General features: G+C 50.8%; 1 protein-coding gene across 3 annotated transcripts in view; it reads right to left on the bottom strand.

Annotated features, from left to right (window-relative positions):
• The window catches only part of PHKA2 (phosphorylase kinase regulatory subunit alpha 2), a 59,000-nt gene extending 37,349 nt beyond the window's left edge, over positions 1-21,651 (bottom strand). For 2 of the 3 annotated variants that reach the window (XM_029079695.2, XM_029079696.2), the window contains exons 1-7: positions 21,534-21,651; positions 9,649-9,807; positions 6,690-6,737; positions 5,324-5,492; positions 3,727-3,809; positions 3,009-3,089; positions 2,171-2,593 (exon numbers count right to left, since the gene is read on the bottom strand). In XM_029079695.2, the coding sequence (XP_028935528.1) occupies positions 2,171-2,593; positions 3,009-3,089; positions 3,727-3,809; positions 5,324-5,492; positions 6,690-6,737; positions 9,649-9,807; positions 21,534-21,611 (1,041 nt within the window). In that variant the 5' untranslated portion in view covers positions 21,612-21,651. The remainder of the gene's footprint in view (positions 1-2,170; positions 2,594-3,008; positions 3,090-3,726; positions 3,810-5,323; positions 5,493-6,689; positions 6,738-9,648; positions 9,808-21,533) is intronic. The other variant, XM_029079697.2, reaches the window with a different exon arrangement.

The raw sequence follows: 21,651 nt of genomic DNA, 5'->3' as shown, positions 1-21,651 counted from the left end.
TGGCTCCTTCCCCGCTGCCTTCAAACATGCCCACGTCTCCCCCATCCTAAAAAAAACCCGCTCTCGACTCCACTTCCCCCTCCAGTTATCGTCCTATCTCCCTACTACCCTTCCTTTCCAAAATCTTAGAACGAGTCGTCTACAATCGATGCCTAGAATTCCTTAACTCCCATTCTCTCCTAGACCCCCTCCAATCTGGCTTCCGTCCCCTCCACTCTACCGAGACTGCTCTCTCTAAGGTCACCCGTGACCTCCTTCTTGCCAGATCCAATGGCTCCTACTCCATTCTGATCCTTGACCTCTCTGCTGCCTTCGACACTGTCAACCATCCCCACCTCCTCCATACCTTATCTCACCTTTGCTTCACGAACTCCGTCCTCTCCCGGTTCTCCTCTCACCTCTCCGGCCGGTCATTCTCGGTCTCCTTCGCAGGAGCCTCCTCCCCCTCCCGTCCTTTAACCGTCGGAGTTCCTCGAGGGTCGGTTCTCGGCCCTCTTCCGTTCTCCATCTACACTCACTCCCTCGGTGAACTCGTCCGCTCTCACGGCTTCGACTACCATCTCTATGCGGATGACACGCGGATCTAGAGAGAAGCAGCGTGGCTCAGTGGAAAGAGCACGGGCTTCGGAGTCAGAGGTCATGAGTTCGACTCCCGGCTCTGCCACTTGTCAGCTGGGTGACTGTGGGCAAGTCACTTAACTTCTCTGTGCCTCAGTTCCCTCATCTGTAAAATGGGGATTAAAAGTGTGTGAGCCCCACATGGGACAACCTGATGACCCTGTATCTCCCCCAGCGCTTAGAACAGTGCTCGGCACCTAGTAAGCGCTTAACAAATACCGACATTATTATCTACATCTCCGCCCCCGTCCCCTCCCCCTCCCTTCGGGCTCGGGTCTCCTCCCGCCTCCGGGACGTCTCCGCCCGGACGTCGGCCCGCCGCCTGAAACTCGACGTGAGCGAGACCGAGCTCCTCATCTTCCCTCCCGAACCCGGTCCCCTCCCGGACTTCCCTATCACCGTGGATGGCGCGACCGTCCTTCCCGTCTCTCGGGCCCGCGATCTCGGTGTCGTCCTCGACTCGTCTCTCTCGTTCGCCCCAGGCGTCCTATCCGTCACCGAGACCCGCCGGTTTCACCTCTACGATATCGCCGAGATCCGCCCTTTCCTCTCTACCCAAACGGCTACCTTACTGTTATGGGCTCTCGTCATATCCCGGCTAGACTACTGTGTCAGTCTTCTCTCTGACCTCCCTTCCTCCTCTCTCGCCCCGCTCCAGTCTATTCTTCACTCCGCTGCCCGGCTCATCTTCCATTAAAAAAGACAACACAAGGATGCCCTCTTCGTGTGCGTGATGTGCTCCCGAATTGGTTTCTTTGGCCACACACGCACTCGTAGGTGACTTTCATCATCGGTGGGGACTCTTCTGAATAGGACGGACGTCTCTGCATATGTTTCAAAATTTTACGTGCAGCCTATCCGTTTATTCTTTTGACTTTCCCACCAATGAGCGAGTAGAACAAGGCTGGATTCTTTCCCAGAATGGGTTGTGAAAAGCGTAATTTCTACACGCTAGGGAACTGGCGGGCGGGCTGTCGATTAAGAAGCGGCTCTCACCTGGGTCTACTACGCCCCCGGCCCCCGCCAAACCCAAGAGTCTGAGGTCAGATGGAATCCCTAGACATTCTCTTCTTGATGAGATGTGAAATGTACCGCATCGCATGCCTTTACCGAGAAGCAAATGGGTCCCGGTGGGCTTCATACAAATGAAAGGATGAAATACAATCCGCGGGTGAATGAAACAATCAATCAAGCCGTCATATTTACGGAGCGCTGACCGTGCGCAGAGCACTGGGAGACTGCCATATAACAGAGGTGGTAGACACGTTCCCTGTCCGAAACGAGCTTACGGCCTAGAGGGACACACGCAACTAGATGTGGGACGTGAGAGAGCAGTTAAGAATCCAGGAGAAAGGTCATTAGTGGCTCAAGCCAATGGTTCGCCCAGCCTAGGATTTTGTCTCTGAAATTGGAAACGGGATATTTAGAGGCGGATGCCCTCCACAGCATCAGAACACTAAGGAGGGCGCATCGTCCTTTAAAATCGGGAAAGGTTAGCGGCAAGATATACCCACGCTGCACCGTTGAAAGAGATGGATTGATCAACCTTTACCTGAAGCTTGGTGATGATTTCATTTTTGGTCTCGTTCACGAGGTTCATGTCTTCCACCGCGAATCCCGGATAAGAGATGATGGAGAGGAGTCCGGCATCGATCTCCTTGGAGGTGGAGGCCCTCGGGAGCATCGAGAATAGGATCGACTGAACAAAACGCGAATGAAAAATGGTTGTCATGAAAAGGAAGCAGGAAAGGTAATGGTGGGGAATGTGCCATCCGCGCTTCTGCAGGCTGAGGGCGAGACAGATTTCCCCCCACCCTGCCGGAAACGTCTTACCATCCGAGCTGCCGTATTCCACGGCCCAGGATGTGCTTGTTACCTGGCAATGTTCCACTTCATCGGGAAGAACGTGGATCACCGACCTGCGTCCGCCGTGGGCTCCGAAAAGATCCAGTTCATCGATAGCTTCAAGGGCTGCCTACGAATACAGATTTTTGTTTTCTACGGTATTTGTTAAGTGCTTACTATGTGTCAAACACCATTCTAAGCGCTGGGGTAGATACACGATAACTGGGTTGGACATAATCCCTGTCCCACGTGGGGGCTCGAGGTCTTAATCCCCAATTTGCAGATGAGGGAAACTGAGGCACAGAGAAGTTAAATGAGTTGCCCAAGGTCACACGACAGACAAGCGGCAGAGCCAGGATGAAAACCCAGATCCTCCGACTCCCAGGCCAGGCCCGTGCTCTTTCCGGTAGGCCGCGCTGCTTCAGTACCCTCTGGACTTGAGATAAACCTGATCGTCTCATTCTTTCGGCACGGGAAATCTGGTGCATCACAGCAAGATGAAGCAAGCAGAGATGCAAAGAATCAATACTAGGAAGAAGTCTCACTTTGGCCATTCCTACAGAACTTGCATTCAATTCCGGTATGCCCTGGTTCGTCTTATCTCCGCGTTCCCACATGCCGTAATCCTGGAAAACAGGGAGAGGGGAGGAGGGGGCAGGACGGGGAGGAACGCAGGGTCAATAGAGCAACCGGGACCCTCGAGAAATGATTCTTTGGTGTCACGGGAGCCGAGTTGTGTGTTTTCCACTTAACGCACCTTGGAAACCAAGATGATCACCGTAACACAATGTGTTCAGGCAAACCCGCCTTCCTTCCTCACCCGGTTCGTTAGCTTGTACGTTTCGGTTTTTTTTAACAAACCTTCACGTGAGCAGCTCTTTGTGGGCAGGGAACGTGTCTGCTATGTTGCTGTGTTGTACTCTCCCAAGCGCTCAGTGCAACGCCCTGAACACAGTAAACGCTCGATAAATACGATCGATTGATCGAACGTGGGAAGGCCGGGAAAGCCAAGAGCAGAAAAATCCCCTTGTCTTACAAGCGGACGAGAAACCGCTGGCTTGTAGCACACAGGAAATTGGAGCTTTTCTAAAAATACAAACAAACTAAGACCATCAGCAATTACTCCTACGAACTCGCCATGAACGTGTCCTTCTTCGATGGCCCGGAATAAAGCCAGGGAGCCACGTCGAACAAGGGAAATACATTTTTCTGCAAATCGCCAGGCAACGGCTCAGTTTTCACTCGGCCAGGCCGGGTACTTACCGCGACTTTGTATGCAGCTTCTATGTAGAAAACGAGATTTTGTATGAAGGCCACCTCGTCCAGGGTAAAAATAATTCGCAGTCCTGGTTTTTTTTTAAAAAAAGCGACAATATCATGAGTCCTTTGGCACCAGACCAATGCGATCAAATTCCTTCCCCAAACACTTTCACCCAAATCACTTTGTTTCCATCCCTCTTGGAGGACCAGAGGCAGTCAGCCGGAGCTGGAAATGATTACGGGACTTGAGGCCACTACGACGCTGTAGCGCTAATAAATCTTTGGGTTGGGGTGGGAGGGGGGCGGGGAGGGCTCCCTTCCAATTTCATGCTCTATTTAAAGAAATCAACAAACGCTGGAATATCAGCAAGAGCCTGGGGCTTGTTTATGCCTACCGGGAGGGTGACGAGGGGCAACGGACTTTAAGCCGGAGTCTCGATCCTGGACTTTCACCTTTAGCGCAGAAGGCCGCACGCGCCGTTTCTCCGCTCTGGGCAGCGGCAGGAGACGGAAGACGGGCTGAGCGCCCAAGGGGCGCCGACGGGAGAAGCAAGCCTCGAACTCGGTCCCAGGGCACCCCGGGGCCAACCCTCTCCCAGATACTCCTCCCGGAAAATGGCACTCTTTAGGGGGCTCTACTCAGGCTCGTTACCGAGACACGCGATCCACTTTCAGAGCACCCCCAATTAGGCCACCCAGGGGGTTCTCAGTCCACCTTTTGGATAGGACACTTTGGGGGCACTCCTCTGATGATGTGTGACAAACTGGACAGGACCAGTTTGGGAGTTGGAAGAGATGGTTGTGGTCAAGACGTGGGCACTGTAATGTGAGTTTTCCTTAATGGGGAGGGAGGGTGTGGGGGGGATGGACGGGTGAGAGTCGTCAGGAATGTAACCTCCGCGTTACAGGGCAAATGAGAGGCCCCAAAATGTCCTTTGGGCATTTGGTATTCATCCCGCCCTCATTCCCACAGCCCTTATATTCACATCCATGATAAAAACAAAAAATAAGAACACTACCAATGACAACAATAATAATTGTGGTGTTTAAGTGCTTACTATGTGCCAAACACCGTACTGAGCCCTGGGATACATACGAGATAATCAAGTTCCACATGGGGCTCGTAGTCTAAGCGGAAGGAAGAACAGGAATTAAATCCCCATTCTGCGGACGAGGGAACTGAAGTACGGAGAGGTGAAGCGTCTTGCCCAAGGCCACACGGCAAAGGATTGGCAGAGCCAGGATCAGGCCCTCCTGACTCCCGGGCCCATTCTCTTTCGACTAGGCCGTGCCTAGCGGAGGACCGAAAGGCAGCCCGGACCGCCCCCTCTGGGCCGTCAGCTCTCTGTGGGCAGGGGAGGCGCCTCCCACCTCTGTTGCATCGCGTTCTCCCGAGCGCTTAGCACGGTGCCCTTACACACGGTGCGCGCTCACTAAACCCCACTGATCGACCGGGAGGTTAACTGAGGGCAGAGCAAACACTTGTGTGAATCCCTCCTTTGCACGGGGCTACAGGGGTGAGAAATGGGAAGGGTGGCATGCGTGACTTCACGCCGGCCTTCCCTTCCCTGGGAATCCGAGGCCAGTGCCCGCTACGTACCCGAGGCTGTCATCTGTGCCAGGAACAGAAGGAAGAGCGAAGTGGCGTCGACCTGCAGGTGCCCCCACTGATCGTCCCCGACCACCGTGTCGCAGGTGGACGTGTTGTATTTGGCATGGAGGCTGTCCTTGGTGCTCTGGCTGTGCTTAAACTTTTCAACTTTATTCACCTAATAATAATAACGTTAACAATAACGATAATCCAGGTATGCGTTAAGCACTTCATTCATTCATTTCATTCATTCAGTAATATTTATTGAGCCCTTAATATGTGCAGAGCACTGTACTAAGCGCTTGGAATGGACAATCCGGCAACAGGTAGAGACCATCCCCGCCCAATGACGGGCTCACGGTCTCATCGGGGGAGACGGACGGACAAAGACAAGACAACATAATCACGATCAATGGAATCAAGGGGATGGACACCTCATCAACAAAATAAATAGGGGAATAAAAATATATACACGAGCAGAGTGCTGAGGGGAGGGGAAGGGAGAGGGGGAGGAGCAGAGGGAAAGGGGGCTTAGCTGAGGGGAGATGAAGGGGGGAAGGGAGAGGGTGCAGAGAAGGAGCAGAGGGAGCAGAGGGAAAAGGGGAAGCTCAGTCTGCGGTCACTTTCTTCGTGCCGGGCGCTGTACTGAGCTCTGGGATAGATACAAGATAATCGGGTCGAGCGCGGTCCCCATCCCACACGGGGCTCACAGTCTCGATCCCCGTGTGAAGGATGAGGTGACTGAGGCCCAGAGACGTGAAGTGACGCCCAAGGGCACGCAGCAGGCGAATGGTGGAATCGGGATCAGAACCCAGGTACTTGTGACTCCCGGGCCCGGGCTCTATCCACTAGGCCATGCCGCTTCTCTGGGAGATGCCTCGGCAAAGCCTCCTCTCATCACTGAAGAAGCTTCTGTGGGCCCGTAGACATTCCAAAAGCACAACTGATGGGAGCAGATGGGTACGTCCTTAGCCTCCCCCCCAAGGAAGGAATCCCACTGCCATGGCATCGCCACTCCAGTGACCTTTGTATTAGAAAAATTAAACACCTCTTCTCCAACGCAAATAAAGATATTTCACCCACTCCCCCACAGCCATTCTGTTGTTTTTCAAGAGACATGTTTAAGAAAATGATTTTTCCCACATTCCAAGTGATAGGCTCTGTCCTTACCCAAAGAAACAGGTATTTACTTTTTATTACGCACAAAGAAGAAGAATTTCTTTCTTCGGAAGAAACGGCTTAAAATTACTTTGTGGAGAGGGAACAAACATCATCGGGAGCCTGACGAGTGCTTCTGAATTCAACGCAACTTCCGGGGTGAGGAGATTCGGTGGGTTTCATTAATACCAGAATCGTAGGAGAGTTTTTCCGTTACCTGTCTCATCATGCACTGGAGAAGGCCCCGCATCAGTTTCACGACGTTCTGTAGAAATAAAGCAGACGACCTGAGAATCGGAGGCCTCGATCCCCGGGACACCGTGCTTAATATCGGACACGGCGCTCTTACAGGGAACTGCTATTTCTTTTTTTCTTTCATTTACTATGTAGACTCTAAACTGTAAGCCCTGGACTGTAAGCTCGTTGTGGGCAGGGAATGTATACGTCATTGTTGTGCTGTCCTCTCCCAAGTGCTCAGTACAGTGCTCCGTACACAGTAAGCGGTCGATAAACGCTGCGGTGAATGAATGCCGGGTATTGTTCTCAGTGCTGAAATAGATTAGACCGTAAGCTTGCTGTGGGCAGAGAACGTGCCCTCCAACTCTACTGTACCGTAGTCTCCCAAGCGCTTACTAGAATGCTCTGCACATAGTAAGCGCTCAATGAATACCACTGATGATGATATTTTAAGGGGGCTCCCCTAAACTTTGTTTTCTCTTAAACCCTCTCTATTCTCAAGATCTCTAATATAGGTTTGCTAGAAACACAGGGTCCATACTTATATGACAACCTAGATGCAGAAATAGCCGATGCTTCATTTAAATCCCTCCAACTCCTCTTTGCCAGCCCACCAAAAAAGAAAAAAAAAGAAAAAACAGTGCTGAGCATGAACACTGTATGCTCCCAAGAGCTTAGTACAGTGCTCTGCACATAGTGAGTGCTCAATAAATACCACTGACGATGAACTTCTTCCAAAGAGGAAGACATCCACTTCCCTAGGGTACACGTTTAGATCTCTAGTGTTCGGTTCAGAGTCACTCACAATTAGGGACTTTTCAGAGATCTTAAATGATAATTTTGCCATATTATGGATGAGGGGACATCCACCGTCTCCTTCTTTCAGTTCTCTCTCATGCAGTCGGTGCACCGCTACTATTTATTGTCTGACCGATGATGTGACGATGCTTAGGGCTTCCCACTGGGTGCTTATGCTGTGAGCTGCTTCACTACCACTTTCTAGTTGTCGATCGACCAGTGGTATTTACTGAGTGCTTACCGTGCGCGGAACACTGTACTAAGAGGTTGGGAGAGTACAATACCATTGTCCACCACTGAAATTCCACTCTGCACTAAGTTCCGCAGTACGGCGGCACTTTCTTCCCCCTGCAATGGGATTTATCGAGCTGTTACTGTGTGCAGAGCACCGTAGTAAGCACTCGGAGATTACGGAACCGGCAGACGTGTGCCCTGCCCACAACGAGCTAACAGGCTAGTGGAGGAAACAGACATCAGTGTAAATAATTCGTATTATATAACTTGTAGATGTGCGCATAAACGTTCACACGTGCGTTCCGAACACCAACATTAAAACGACTTCACGCGAGACCAAAATGCCGGTCCTTTCCGTGTGGCTAATTCAGGTGCCACTGACAGAGCCCTCACAGGTTGGCAGGCTGTCAGACTGCCCAACGACAGACCCGGATCACTTCCAACCTAGTACCCGCTGGGGGAAGAAATTAAAAACTCCAGGACAGAAAGAACCGCCTCCCTCCAATGGGGAATGGCCTCCTTCTCCGCGCTGATTCTTATCTAAGGTCGGGGTAAAGAAGGGTTTATTTCTCATTAACCGGAGGCTGCGGCAGCTGGGTCGGAGAACGGGTCTGTGCACGTAGACCTTTCTCTCAGACAAAATAATCCCAGTGGCAGGGATCCCTTCGGGCTACCTGAGGTCTTACTGTTCTGGAAATGGATGCTGAAACGGATCCACTGTCTCATTCGCCAATCTCTTCCTAGAGGTCTGAGGCTTTGTTGGTTTAAAAGAGGCGTCCTGAGAATTCTCACAGATAAAATGCTCAGGTGACAGTGAATTATGCAAACGTGGTGTAAGGCGTCCGTCTAGGCAACCAGTATTTGAATATAGGGAAAGAGTCTCTTTTAAAACATAGCCTCTGCACCTTAGTGTATTTTTTATCTGCAGTTACATTTAACTATCCTTTATATCTCCAATTCACAGGCTACACAAACAAGTTATTTTCAACTCTGCGGACAGACCGCCACCTACCGAACAGGTACGTATATTCTCTCCTAGAATTTCCTCATTCTCTTTCAAAAGAGAACAGAAAAAAGGACCAAATCTAGAGGCCTGAAAGCAACCGATAAGGACCATAAGTCCCCAGAAACATTCACTGATAGTACAGAGCTAAATTCACAGGTAGGATTATTTCAGATATAAAGATACAGCCATCCTCTTAAAATATATGAAGGCCAACTGAACACCTGTAGGTTCATTTGAAAGGGGAGAAATTAATATGCTGAATTCAGCATTTTATCATGCGGGGGCCATGGACTCAGCTGGGAATCCCAAAAGTTCAGGAGGAGAACTCCAAAGCGGTTGAGGCATGAGGGAGGTGGAAAAGGGGAGGAGACCAGACAGGGTGATGGGAAGGTGAGAAACAGGGAGGAAAAAAAGAAGGCTCGGGCCTTGTAAGGAGTAAGAACAGACAGGGACAAGGTAACTGGAAGGGGGCAAGATACGGTCGTGATCTGGGGAAGCGGGAGACAAAGAGGGTACGACAGGAGTGGGCTGGAGACAGCATCTGAACGTAAAGAAATAACGGCTTGGCGTCTAGGAGAGGAAACCAATACAAAAATCAAAGGGACCTGAGTAAAGTGTCATCTCATCTCGAAAGGTTACAGAAATGAAAGGGCCATAATTTTAGAAGCATATAGGCTTTGTTTCCCTGGATGTTTGTTTGTTATGCATCATGGGAGAGAGGAAATAGAGGGGGAATTCCCAAGAGGATGAAAGATTTCAGCTCCCCCAAAACGCTCTGTAAAGAGACTAGAAAAACAAGACCCGAGGGAGTGCCATTAGAGAGGCGTTTTGCGTCTCGAGCAGGAAGACAGATCGGAGCCAAGCAGAAGCTTCGACCTATGGCTTGCCAACTGCAAGGTACCTGTTCCAGCTCATAGGCCTTGGCCTTGTCCTCGTCTCGGTCCGCGTTCTTGCGGTAGGCCATTCCCAGGCCCCACACGGCCAGAATGCTGTAGACGTTGTCTCGCACCCAGGCATCCTTCTGTTCGTGGCTGGCGGAGAGCAGTCCCGTCACCGGGTTCTGGGGGGAGAAGGAGCCCAGAAGCGTTAACTTTCCGCGACCCGTTCCGCTGACTCCCTTCTCTAAATGTGCCGCTCTGGGCGGCTTCCACCTCGTCGAACAAGTCGTGGCACACCTGGGGCAGGAAAACGCGGGTGTGCAAACACTGCGAACTCGAGGAAAGTATCCCATCCCGACAGAATTCTTATATATATATATATATATATATATATATATATATATATATATATATGTACAAGCGATCCGAGCGGGAGAGACGGGAAGATTAGAGGTGTAGAGAACGTGCGTTTGAACTTTGGGCTTGGGGAGTCGGGATCCGCGTCCTGATTTTCGATGCCTTCCTCGTTTCTTATTTCATCCTACTTTAATGTGCACCGCTGGGTCTGATTGATACAGAGAAAGCGGGCTCAAGGGGGGAAAATGAGTCAACGACAAATGCACCTGCCAGTCCCGAAGGGTGATTAGTAAAGGCATCGCATACGTGAATTGTTAAGGAAAAAAAATACAGAAAAATCAGGTTTTGTGTAACTTTAACTTGCCTGTGGCCTGGAGAGAGTGGCATATATAATATACACGATATGCGGATTGGTGATGATGATGATGATGATGGTATCTGTTAAGGGCTTACTACGTGTCAAGCACTTCAGTACACTGAACAGTAAAGGTTAAACCATGACATTTTGGTGTTCTTAATTTAGGACCATAACTTACTTTTCATCATTAAGCAATATCTCCTGAGCTCCTCTGTGGGCCTGGCATTGAACTAAGCCCTAAGTGGGAGTGGCGTCTACAGGGCGAAGAAGACACCGTTCCTAAGTTCCAGGAGTAGCGCTTAGTACAGAGCTCTGCACACAGAGAGCGCTTAATATATACCACTGGTTGACTGTGATCTAAAGATGTGGCCAGACAGAGGATAACTTTCAAAAGCAACATGAAAAAACAAAGTATCAATGTACAAGTAAAAAACCACTCCAAACTGCCCTTCATTGCTCAATTTTCTGCTGCAAAATGAACCGCTAACCCTTCCGGTGTGACACGCTCAACACGAGCAGCCGAACTGCCCGGACTTGTTCCAATAGATGCATGTCGATTTAGATTATGCTCCCTGAGTGGAGAATAAACCGTATTCCTTGGGGAAAAAGCCCCACCAGAAGGAATCTCTTTATCTTTGGCCATCCAGCCCAGAAACATATCCCCTTGAATTCAAAGACAGTGTTCCACGACCTGTCGTTTTTCATTTTCAACAGTCCGCAATGCTTGGATATTACCTTAAATGCTCAGGCACAAGCGCGATGGTATTTAAATACCAAAACGAATACAGAGGTGTAGATGAGATCAGATACGCAGTGCAGACATTAATTGGTGATTACTTCAGGGTTGAGGGCAGGTTTTTTGCAACACCGACATCTAGGACGCCAAGTAGCTCCTATATGGAGAACTAAAACCAAGTTCGCTTCAAGCAGGGAGGGCAGGAAGACGTTTTCAAAACCCAGTCAAGTAGTCGCAGGCAAGGGATGTGGCAACAAACTCTTGGGAGATTCTGGCTGCCAAAAGGCCAGACGAGAGCACGGCAGCCCAAGAGACACCAGCAAATCAGCAATGCAAAGTACCGCCTTCATACACGGCCATACGGTGGAAAAGACTGTGAACCCCAAGAAGAGGGGCTGTATGTCGAACCTGATTCTTCTGTGTCCAATCAAGCCCTTTACCATAGTTGCTATTGTTACTGTTATTATTATCAGCTGCATCTAAAGGTGGAGATGAGGAGGAATAGTAGGAGCCAGCTGGAGAGTCATTTCAGGGGCTTTGGGCCTTCGATTCCCAATGTGTGAAGAAAACGGACCCCCCCCCCCCCAATAACATTTCGGTTATTACAGAGAACTTGCTCATCCATCTTTTCACGCTCCTAGTCCTCCTATCTCTAATCTATTTTTTGCCTGTCTTCCCCACTAGATTGAAAGCTCGAGGGCAGGAATCACGTCTTCTACAGTTATTGCACTCTCCCGGGTGCTCAGCACAGTGCTCTGCACACAGGAGGTGTTCCACAAATAGAACTGATTGTTTCAGTGCCAGACTGCATCACCCTGCCTCGCTCCCTTTAGTCATCCCCCCTCCTCGCCCCACAGCACTTAGGTTCAGATCTGTCGTTGATTTATGTTGGTGTCTGTCACCCCATCTAGACTACTAGCTCGTTGTGGGCGGGGAAAGTGTCTGTCACACTGTTACCTTGTCCTCTCCCAAGTGCTTAGTACAGTGCCCTGCACATAGTAAGCCCTCAATAAATACAACTGATGGACTACGAAACAGAATGACAAGATCGAAGCATCTCTCTGGACGGGTTGCTCCAAGGGAGACGTCCTTTTCACCCCACGCCTCACGGTCATTTATCTCAGACCTGTGCAACAAGCACAGGACGTCATGTTTTCTGCCCTATTCTCTCTCCTACTGGTCTTTTTCTGGGCCCGATCCTTGCTCTCCTTTCTCCAGCTCTGCCGTATTCGCCCCAACGCCCGGGGCGGGGGCTTCTCTTTTCTCTTGGACGCCTCCCGGCCCCACCCACCCATCCACACCCCTCCGGCTCTTAGCTCCATTTCTCCGGGATCCCCCTCCCTGGCTGCTCCTGGGGCCCATCCACCTCCCTACCAAACAAAAACTCCTCCCCGTCGGCTTTAAAGCCCTCCATCTCCTTGCCCCCTCCTACCTCACCTCCCTTCTCTTCTTCTCCAGCCCAGCCCACAATCCGCTGCTCGGTGCCTCTAACCTCCTCACTGGGCCTCCATCTCGCCCGTCCCGCCTCCGACCCCTGGCCCACATCCTACCTCCGGCCTGGAACGGTCTCCCTCCTCAAATCCGACAATTACGCTCCCCCTCCTTTTAAAGCCTTACCGAAGGCCCATCTCCTCCAAGAGGCCTTCCCAGACTAAGCCCCACTTTTTCTCACCTCCCACTCCCTTCTGCGTCACCCTTACTCCCTTTCCTCTTCCCTCCCTCCCCGCCCCACAGCAAGTATGTACATATCTGTAATTTTATTTATACTGATGTCTGTATCCCCACCCCCCCGACTGTGAGACTGTGTGAGCAGGGACCGTCTCTCTTTAGGGCTGTATTGTACTTTCCCAAGCACTCATTACAGTGCTCTGCACACAGTCAGTGCTCAATAAATACAACTGAATGTATGAATGAATGGGGCCCCCGGCCCCGCTCCTTCCCACCCAGCTCCACCACTCTTCCAGCTCTGCCTGTCGCCAGGTACAAAACTCCTCCCCTTCTCCCCCTTTTCTAAGCGTATTCGTTAAATGCTTACTATGTGCCGGGCCCTGTCCTAAGCGCTGGGGTACAAACAAGCTAATCAGATCGGGCACCGTCCATATCCGCATGGGGCTTATAGTCTTCATCCCCCTTTTCCAGATGAGGCTCAGAAAAGTGAAGTGACTTGCAGCATGGCTCAGTGGAAAGAGCCCGGGCTTGGGAGTCAGAGGTCATGGGTTTGAATCCCAGCTCTGCCACTTGTCAGCTGCGTGACTGTGGGCGAGTCACTTAACTTCTCGGTGCCTCAGTTATCTCATCTGTAAAATGGGGATTAAGACCGTGAGCCTCACGTGGGACAACCTGATTACCCTGTATCTACCCCAGCACTTGGAACAGTGCTCTGAACATAGTAAGCGTTAAACAAATACCAACATTATTATTATTATTACTATTACTTGCTCAAGGACCCAACAAGTGGCGAAGCTGGGATTAGAATCCAGTTCCTGTGGATTCCCGGGCCCGTGCTCTGTCCACCAGGCCACGGATGGCATCTTCCTTCCTGCCCGGGCCCATCTGGCAGTGGGGCCGAAAGGGATCAGACTAAATTCACCCTCAGCACTTGGGCGTTACTGGACAGTCAGTTGTACGTTCGACTATTTACTCTACGTCACCCTGCCGTACTCACTCTACTTCCCCAGACCCTTGTTTCTACAGGCCCCGCTATCTGTAAATAATTCTGTCCAAGTCCTCCAATGAGGCTCTCAGCTTCTTGTGGGCAAGGAACCTGAGTTTTGCTCCTGTCGTTCTTCCCCCAGCACTTAATTCAGTGCCTGGTACTCAGAAATTGCTCCAATACCATTTCTTGATCGACCGAATGATTGAACAGTTCCCTTTCAAGGTAAGGTCTCTTCTTAAACCCCTCAAAAGTAAAATAAAAACTGAATGAAAGATAGGTGTGGTGAAAGAAAGCTAAAAATGAGAAGCAGCGTGGCTCTGTGGAAAGAGCCCGGGCTTGAGGGTCAGAGGTCATGGGTTCTGATCCCTGCTCCGCCGCCTGTCAGCTGTGTGAATTTGGGCAAGTCACTTCACTTGTCTGTGCCTCAGTTAACTCCTCTGTAAAATGGGGACTAAGTCTGTGAGCCCCACTGGGACAACCTGATCATCTTGTATCCCCCCAGAGCTTAGCACAGTGCTTTGGCACATAGTAAATGCTTAACAGATACCACCATCAGTATTATTAGATTGCTTATAGTCTTCCTATGTCAGCCGCTTACATTCAACTTGACTTTGAACTCGGAAATGGATTCGCTGTACATCCTACGGTGACGACCGATAAAACCCTTATTTTCTTCCATGAAGTGAGATGGAATCAGCACGGCCTAGTGGACAGAGCACGGGCCTGGAAGCCGCAAGCTTTTTGTGTTGTATTGTATTTGTGTTTATTGTTGTACTGTACTCTCCCAAGAGCTTAGTACAGTGTTCCGCACACGGTAAGCGTTCAATAAATATGACTGAATGAATTAGAAGTAACTGGATGCTAATCTCAGCTCCGGCACACGTCTGCTGCGTGACCTTGGGCAGGTCCCTTAACTTCTCGGGGCCCCCAGTTCCCTCATCTGTAAAATGGGGATTAAGACCGTGAGCCCTATGTGGGACACGGATGGTGTCCGACCTGATTTGCTTGTATAATAATAGTGATGGTATTTAAGCGTCTACTATGTGCCAAGCACTGTTCTAAGAGCTGGGGTAGATACAAGGTAATCGGGTTGCCCCATGTGCCTCTCTGAGGTATCTACCCCAGCACTTAGTATAATGACTGACAGAGTAAGAGCTTAGCAAATACCCTAGGGGAAAAAAAAGAAAACGGATGGAATCTATTTTGACCTGTGCTCTCTGATGTGAACAGCGCGATTCAGGCTACGCCTCCCCAGTGATAGAACGAAATACGCCTTTTTGCCCTTGGGTTGCAGCTAGAAATACAAGAAGTCTGGAAGCTTCAGGTGGCAACAGTTTAATATCAGGGGAGGAGTTCCAGGCATTTCAACAGGAGGTGGAAAGGCTAAAACGGGGTTTAAAGTTTTCATAAGGTGGAAATCTTTGCAGACTGCTTCGCCACCTCAGAGACTGACGAGGGGTTCTGGTCGATGCAAAGGGGCTTTCCTATTATTTTCTTTCCCAACGAGGATTCAACCACTAGGAAAACCTGATGAGCTATTTTCGGTTTCCCTGAAAACGGACCGAACTCAGAATGGCGGTCTGTGTGGTTTCGGGAAAAACTTTAACCCAAAGCATTGCGCAACAGAGGCGATCTTTCGCTTTAACCTTAAATGTTTGGTTTCAGCCGTGGTAGTGAAATATATTGAGCACCTCCTGAGAACAATGCACTGCACTGAACCTTTGGGAAGATACAACAGAAATAGGAGACAGGTTCCCTGCCTGCAGAAGCGCTTGCGTTTTATCAACTGATTGAATTTATTGAGCTCTTACTGTGTGCAGAGCACTGGACTAAGAGCTTGAGAGAGTACAGTAGAACAATGTAACTGCCTATAAGGGGTTTAGTGTAGAAGGGCAGGCATTAATCTAAATAAATGGCAGACACGTACATAAGTGCTGTGGGGCCGGGCGGGGGGATGAATCAAGGGAGCGAGTCAGGGCGACGCGGAAGGGAGCGGGAGAAGAGGAAAAGAGGACTTAGGAAAGGCCTCTTGGAGGAGATGGGCGTTCGATAAGGCTTGGGGGGTGAGGGGACAGTAACTGTCTTTCGGATATGAAGAGAGAAGGCGATCCAGGCCACGGGCAGGATGTGGGCGAGAGGTCAGCAGAAATGTGCCAGGGCCTGAATTAGAATCCGGGTCCTTCTGACTTCCAGGCCCAGGCTCCAGCCACTAGGCCACGCTGCTCCTCCAGACTGTGAGCCTCATGTGGGACAGGGACTGGGTCCAATATGATTAGGACAGGAACTGTGCCCGACCTGATTACCTTCCCTATTCCCCAGCGCTTGGTACATAGTAAGTGCTTAATACCCTAATTATTATTATGATGACGATTACCTGAACACTCCCTTCCTATCCCGTCTAAGAGGAGTAGAGGGAGTCTACCCCAATCCCACCAGAGGCTGTCTAGAATATCAGCAGAGGCTGACCCTTCTTTGGGAGATGTCCCACTTGCTTCCACGGTGACGAGATAATCATCAGGGAAGCAGCATGTCCTAGTTTAAAGAACACGGGCTTGGGAGTCAGAGGGCCTGGGTTCTAATCCCGGCTCCTCCACTTGTCTGTCGTGTGTGACCTTGGGCAAGTCACTCAATTTATCTGTGGCTCAGTTGCCTCACCTGTCAAAGGGGGATTAAATTCCTTTCCTTCTAATTTAGACCGTGAGCCCCATGCGGGTCAGGGACGGTGTCCAACCTAGTTGTCTTCTATCTACCGGAGCCATTTAGAACAGCGCTTGACATATAGTAAGCACTTAGCCGATACCAAAATAATTATATCTGTTTTCTAACCTAGAGAAGACATGCTTTCGAAAGACCATTGGCTCATGTAGTGACTTCTATCCAAAGGGCCCATATAATGCATTTGACACAGATAAATGTAATCTGAAAAGATAACCAAAATATAATTTAAACATAAGAACATGGGTTCCATTATATGTTCAAATACCAATGTGAATGTATTTCCTCACTTTAAATTCCATTCTTCCGTGTATGTATGTAAATATAGTCCTTAATTTTCAAAGCATCGAATTTCGCATCCCATTCAGCAAAACAAATCACCTAAACACGGACATTAAAAAGATTCATTCGATCATATTTATTGAGCACTTACTATGTGCAAAGCACTGCACTAAGCACTCGGGAGAGTACAATACAACAATAAACACATTCCCTGCCCACAAGGAGCTTACAGCCTAGAGGCTGGGAGACGGACAATACAAATGAATAAATTACAGATATGTACATAAGTGCTCATAGTGACAGTAGCCGGTATTTTATTCTTTCATTCCTTCAATCATATTTATTGAGCGCTTACTGTACTAAGCGCTTGGGAGAGTACGAAACAACAATTAACAGTCACATTCCCCGCCCGCAAAGTGTACGGTCTAGAGTGGGGGAGACAGACATCAATACAAACCAATAAAATGACAGATATGTCCATAAGTGGTATGGGGCTGGGAAGGGGGAAGAGAAAAGGGAGCGAGTCAGGGTGACGCGAAGGAGATGAGGAAAGGTGGGGCTTAGTCTGGGAAGGCCTCTTGGAGGAGATGGGCCTTCAGTGACGCTCTGAAGCTTCCCCCCGTCCTTGCAACCTAAAGGTTTAACAAATATCATAGTTATTATTATTATTATGGCGGGGGAGAGGAGAGAGCAGGTGGCTGTCCCCATCGGCACACACCTCCTCCCTCCACCTCTAGCAGCCACCCAGGCACGTGGAGTTCAATGAAAACGGCAGACCGTGAGCCGGGACGGGCTGTGTCTGATCTATTTAACTTCTATCTACCCCCCGTGCTCAGAACAGCGTCTGACACATAGTAAGGGCTTAACAAACACCATTAAAAAAGAAGTCCAGGTGCAGAAACGCTACTCAGTGCTTGGCACATAGTAGGCACTTGACAAAAATCATTATTATTACGACCCACGATCCTGGTCAGAGGAGAGCGCCGGCCGACGTCTCTTACAGCGAGTGTTCGCCGGTGACATCTGCCGCGGCGGGAAAAATATCTTCCTATTTCTGGGACCCCTGGGTCCCTCCTAGGTGGAGCGGCTGGAGAGACTTGGGAGTGTAACTCCATGGGAGAAGCAACTCATCCCAGACGAAAGCAGTCACACCGCCATCTTCGAGAGCCTCTTTGTTCCGTTCCACTTCAATATCAGTCGAGCAGCACGGCGTAGTGGATAGAGCCCGGGGCCTGGGAGTCGGAAGGTCATGGGTTCTAATCCCAGCTCCGCCACGTCTGCCGTGTGACCTTGGCAAGTCACTTCACTTCTGCCCGCCTCAGTTCCCTCATCTCTAAAATGGGTAGTGTGACTCTGAGCCCCACCTGGGACGGGGACTGTGTCCAACTCGATGCGCTTGTATCCACCCCAGCGCTTAGTACAGTGCCTGGCACACAGTAGGCGCTTAACGTAATAGAGAAGCAGCGCGGCTCGGTGGAAAGAGCCCGGGCTTGGGAGTCAGAGGTCATGGGTTCGAATTCCGGCTCTGCCACTTGTCAGCTGTGTGACTGTGGGCGAGTCACTCACCTTTTCTGTGTCTCAGTTACCTCATCTGTAAAATGGGGATTAAGACCGTGAGCCTCACGTGGGACAGTCTGATTACCCTCTATCGACCCCAGCGCTTAGAACAGTGCTCTGCATATAGTAAGCGCTTAACAAATACCAACATTATTAACAAATACCATCATCATCACTATTATTATTATTAATAACTACTAATTTCCAATTAATATGTTGCCTACAAAGGCAGCTGTTCAAATGTTGGCAGCCCAAATCATGGCTCTTTGGGTATGCAGATGCACCAAACTGGAAACGCACCTATCCCGGAGAGATAAAGAAATTGGAAACGCGTCCATCCAGGAATGATAAAGACCCCATATTGGATGGTTTCTAAATTGTTCATTACCTCAACTAACTTCAGTCCCAATGACTTTACGCTACACTGAACATCAGCATTAAAAATTCATTCCTTCATCAACAGTGAGTTAACTATCAGAGCCCTGCGTTTCTGTTCAAAGCAATGGTCTTGAAGGCTCAAACTAGGGTTTTTTTTCCTTCAAAGGAAGAGAAACAAAGTTATTCAATAAACCGTCCATTTTCAGGGTAGAGAAAACTGCCATTCTTTTTACCGGTCTGGGCCAAAGTAAATCTAGGAATCTTCGATATAGGTTTGATCGCTTGGACCCGTTGTTGAACTTCAGGCCATCTTCAAAAGCCACATCTGCATTTTTCTGAGTTTCTATCTTCCCTACCCCCTGGGCCCCTCTTTAGACCAAGTCCTCCAATAGCCCATCCTTAGCAGCAAGTATATTTGGCAACTGACTCATGGAAAAATTCTTCTCATACAAAGGGATGTTCGGAGTCAGAGGGGGTTAACTAGTAATGAACCGTACTCGGTGCAAAACTCTCATCGGTTCAGTATCGCGGAATGGGCGCCTCTTTTCCCCCAAAAGGGATGAATGGGAAACAGGAAATATGTCCATACTATCAGGGTGGGTCATTATTTTTGCCGAGACCTTTGGCTATGACCTTTGCTACCCAATGTGCCCAGCTTGCGTTAAGATAACCTCCTAAACACGCGGCGAGGCTCGGGTCTCAACTCTGACATTTTCCGCTCCGGCTCACGGGAGACGCACGCGACACTCAAATCTGTGGGAGTGGGTGTCAGACGTGTGATACCACCGGGCAGATACTGGCAATATCTTTAATAACTGTGGCGTCCGTGAAGTGCGTACCGGGTGCCAAGCGCTATAATAAACACTACTCTAGGTACAAGTTAATCGGGCCGCATACTGTCCCCCCCCGACAAGGGACTCACAGTTTTAGTGGGACGGAGTGTGGGTGGTGAATCCGCCCTTTCCTCTCCATCCAAACGGCTATTTTACCGGTACAGGTTCTCATAATATTCCGGCTGGATTATCGTGTCAGCCTTCTCTCCGATCTCCCTTCCTCCTCTCTCTCCCCGCTCCAGTCTACTCTTCATCCCGCTGCCCGGATCGTCTTCCTGCAGAAACGCTCTGGGCGCGTCTCTCCCCTCCTTAAAATCCTCCAGCGGTTGCCCGTCGACCTCCGCGCGAAACAGAAACTTCTCACTCTGGGCTTCGAGGCTCTCCATCCCCTTGCCCCCTCCTACCTCTCCTCCCTTCTCTCCGTCTACTGCCCGCGCCGCACGCGTGTAATCTGTAATCTATTCGTTTATTTCTATTAATGTCTGTCTCCCCCTCACAGACTGTGGGTCGTCGTGGGCCATAACGTGCCTACTTGTTACAGCTTACTCTCCCAAGCGCTTAGTCCCGTGCTTCGCACACGGTAGGTGCTCAATAACTATGACAGTGAATGTCCACTCTCCCTGCTATCTACCTCCGCAGTAAGCACTTCGCAAATATCACCATTACTATCAGAGAAGCAGCGTGGCTCAGTGGAACGAGCCCGGGCTGGGGAGTCGGAGGTTATGGGTTCGAATCCCAGCTCTGCCACTGGTCAGCTGTGTGACTGTAGGCGAGTCGCTTCACTTCTCTGTGCCTCAGTTCCCTCATCTGTAAAATGGGGGTGAAGATTATGAGCCTCACGTGGGACAACCCGATGACCCCGTATCTACCCCAGCGCTTAGAACAGTGTCCCGCATATAGTGAGCGCTTAACAAATACCAAGATTATTATTACGCATGATGTAGTGGAAAGAGGCCGGGCCTGGGAGTCAGAAGGTCATGGGTTCTAATCCCAGCTTCGCCACTCGTCTGCTGCGTGACCTTGGGCAAGTCACTTCATTCACTCATTCGTTCGTTCAACTGTATTTACTGAGCGCTTACTGTGTGCAGGGCGCCGGACTAAGCGCTTGGAAAGTACCATTCGGCAATAAAGGGAGACAGTCCCTGCCCAAGCCGGGCTCACAGTCCAAAAGCGGGGAGGCAGTCAACAGAACAAGTCAACAGGCATCAAAATAAATAAATAAATAATTCTAGATATAGATGCACCAAAACAAGTCAACAGGCATCAACCTAAGTAAATAGAATTATAGCTATATACACACATACATACGGGGGAGAGGGGAGGGAGGGGAAGGGAGAGGGGAGGGAGGGGGAGGGAGAGGGGGAGAGAGGGGGAGAGAGGGGGAGGGGGGGGAGAGGGGAAGAGGAGGGGGAGGAGGGGAGAGAGGGGGAGAGAGGGGGAGAGAGGGGGAGAAAGGGGGAGAAAGGGGGAGAAAGGGGGAGAAAGGGGGAGAAAGGGGGAGAGGGGGGGAGAGGAGGGGAGAGGAGGGGAGAGGAGGGGAGAGGAGGGGAGAGGAGGGGGGAGGAGGGGGAGGAGGGGGAAGGAGGGGGGAGGAGGGGAGGGGGGGAGGGGGGGAGGGGGGGAGGGGGGGAGGAGGGAGAGAGGGGAGAGGAGGGGAGAGGAGGGGAGAGTAGGGGGGAGAGGGGGGAGAGGGGGAAAAGGAGAGGGGGAGGGGGGGAAAGGGGGGAGAGAGGGGGAAAGAGGGGGAAAGAGGGGGAGAATGGGAGAAAGGGAGAAAGAGAGAAAGGGAGAAAGGGAGAGGGAGAGAGAGGGAGAGAGAAGGGGAGAGAAGGGGAGAGAAGGGGAGGGGGGAAGAGGGGGGAGGGGGGAGAGAGGGAAGAGGGGGAGGGGGGAGGGGGGGAGGCGGGTTGCCATGGCAACCGGGCCCCGCCCCGCCCCTTGGTGCCCCCTCGGGGCGGTGGGCGGTGGGCGGTGGGCGGTGGGCGTCCCCCGGCGGGCCCCCCGGGGAGCTCGCGGCGCGCAGGGCGGGCGCGTACCTGGAAGGCGAGGATGGTGCGCTGGAGCAGGCGGCCGTAGCCGTCCAGGCGGACGCCCGAGTTGCTGCGGCTCCTCATGGCGGCGGGGCCGGCTCGGAAGGCCGGGCGAGGGGCGAGG

Source organism: Ornithorhynchus anatinus, chromosome 15 (genome assembly GCF_004115215.2).
Source record: "Ornithorhynchus anatinus isolate Pmale09 chromosome 15, mOrnAna1.pri.v4, whole genome shotgun sequence".
In the NCBI taxonomy this organism is placed as follows: domain Eukaryota; kingdom Metazoa; phylum Chordata; class Mammalia; order Monotremata; family Ornithorhynchidae; genus Ornithorhynchus; species Ornithorhynchus anatinus.
The sequence above is the reverse complement of the archived record's forward strand: the minus strand, read 5'-3'. Positions and strand labels throughout refer to the sequence as shown.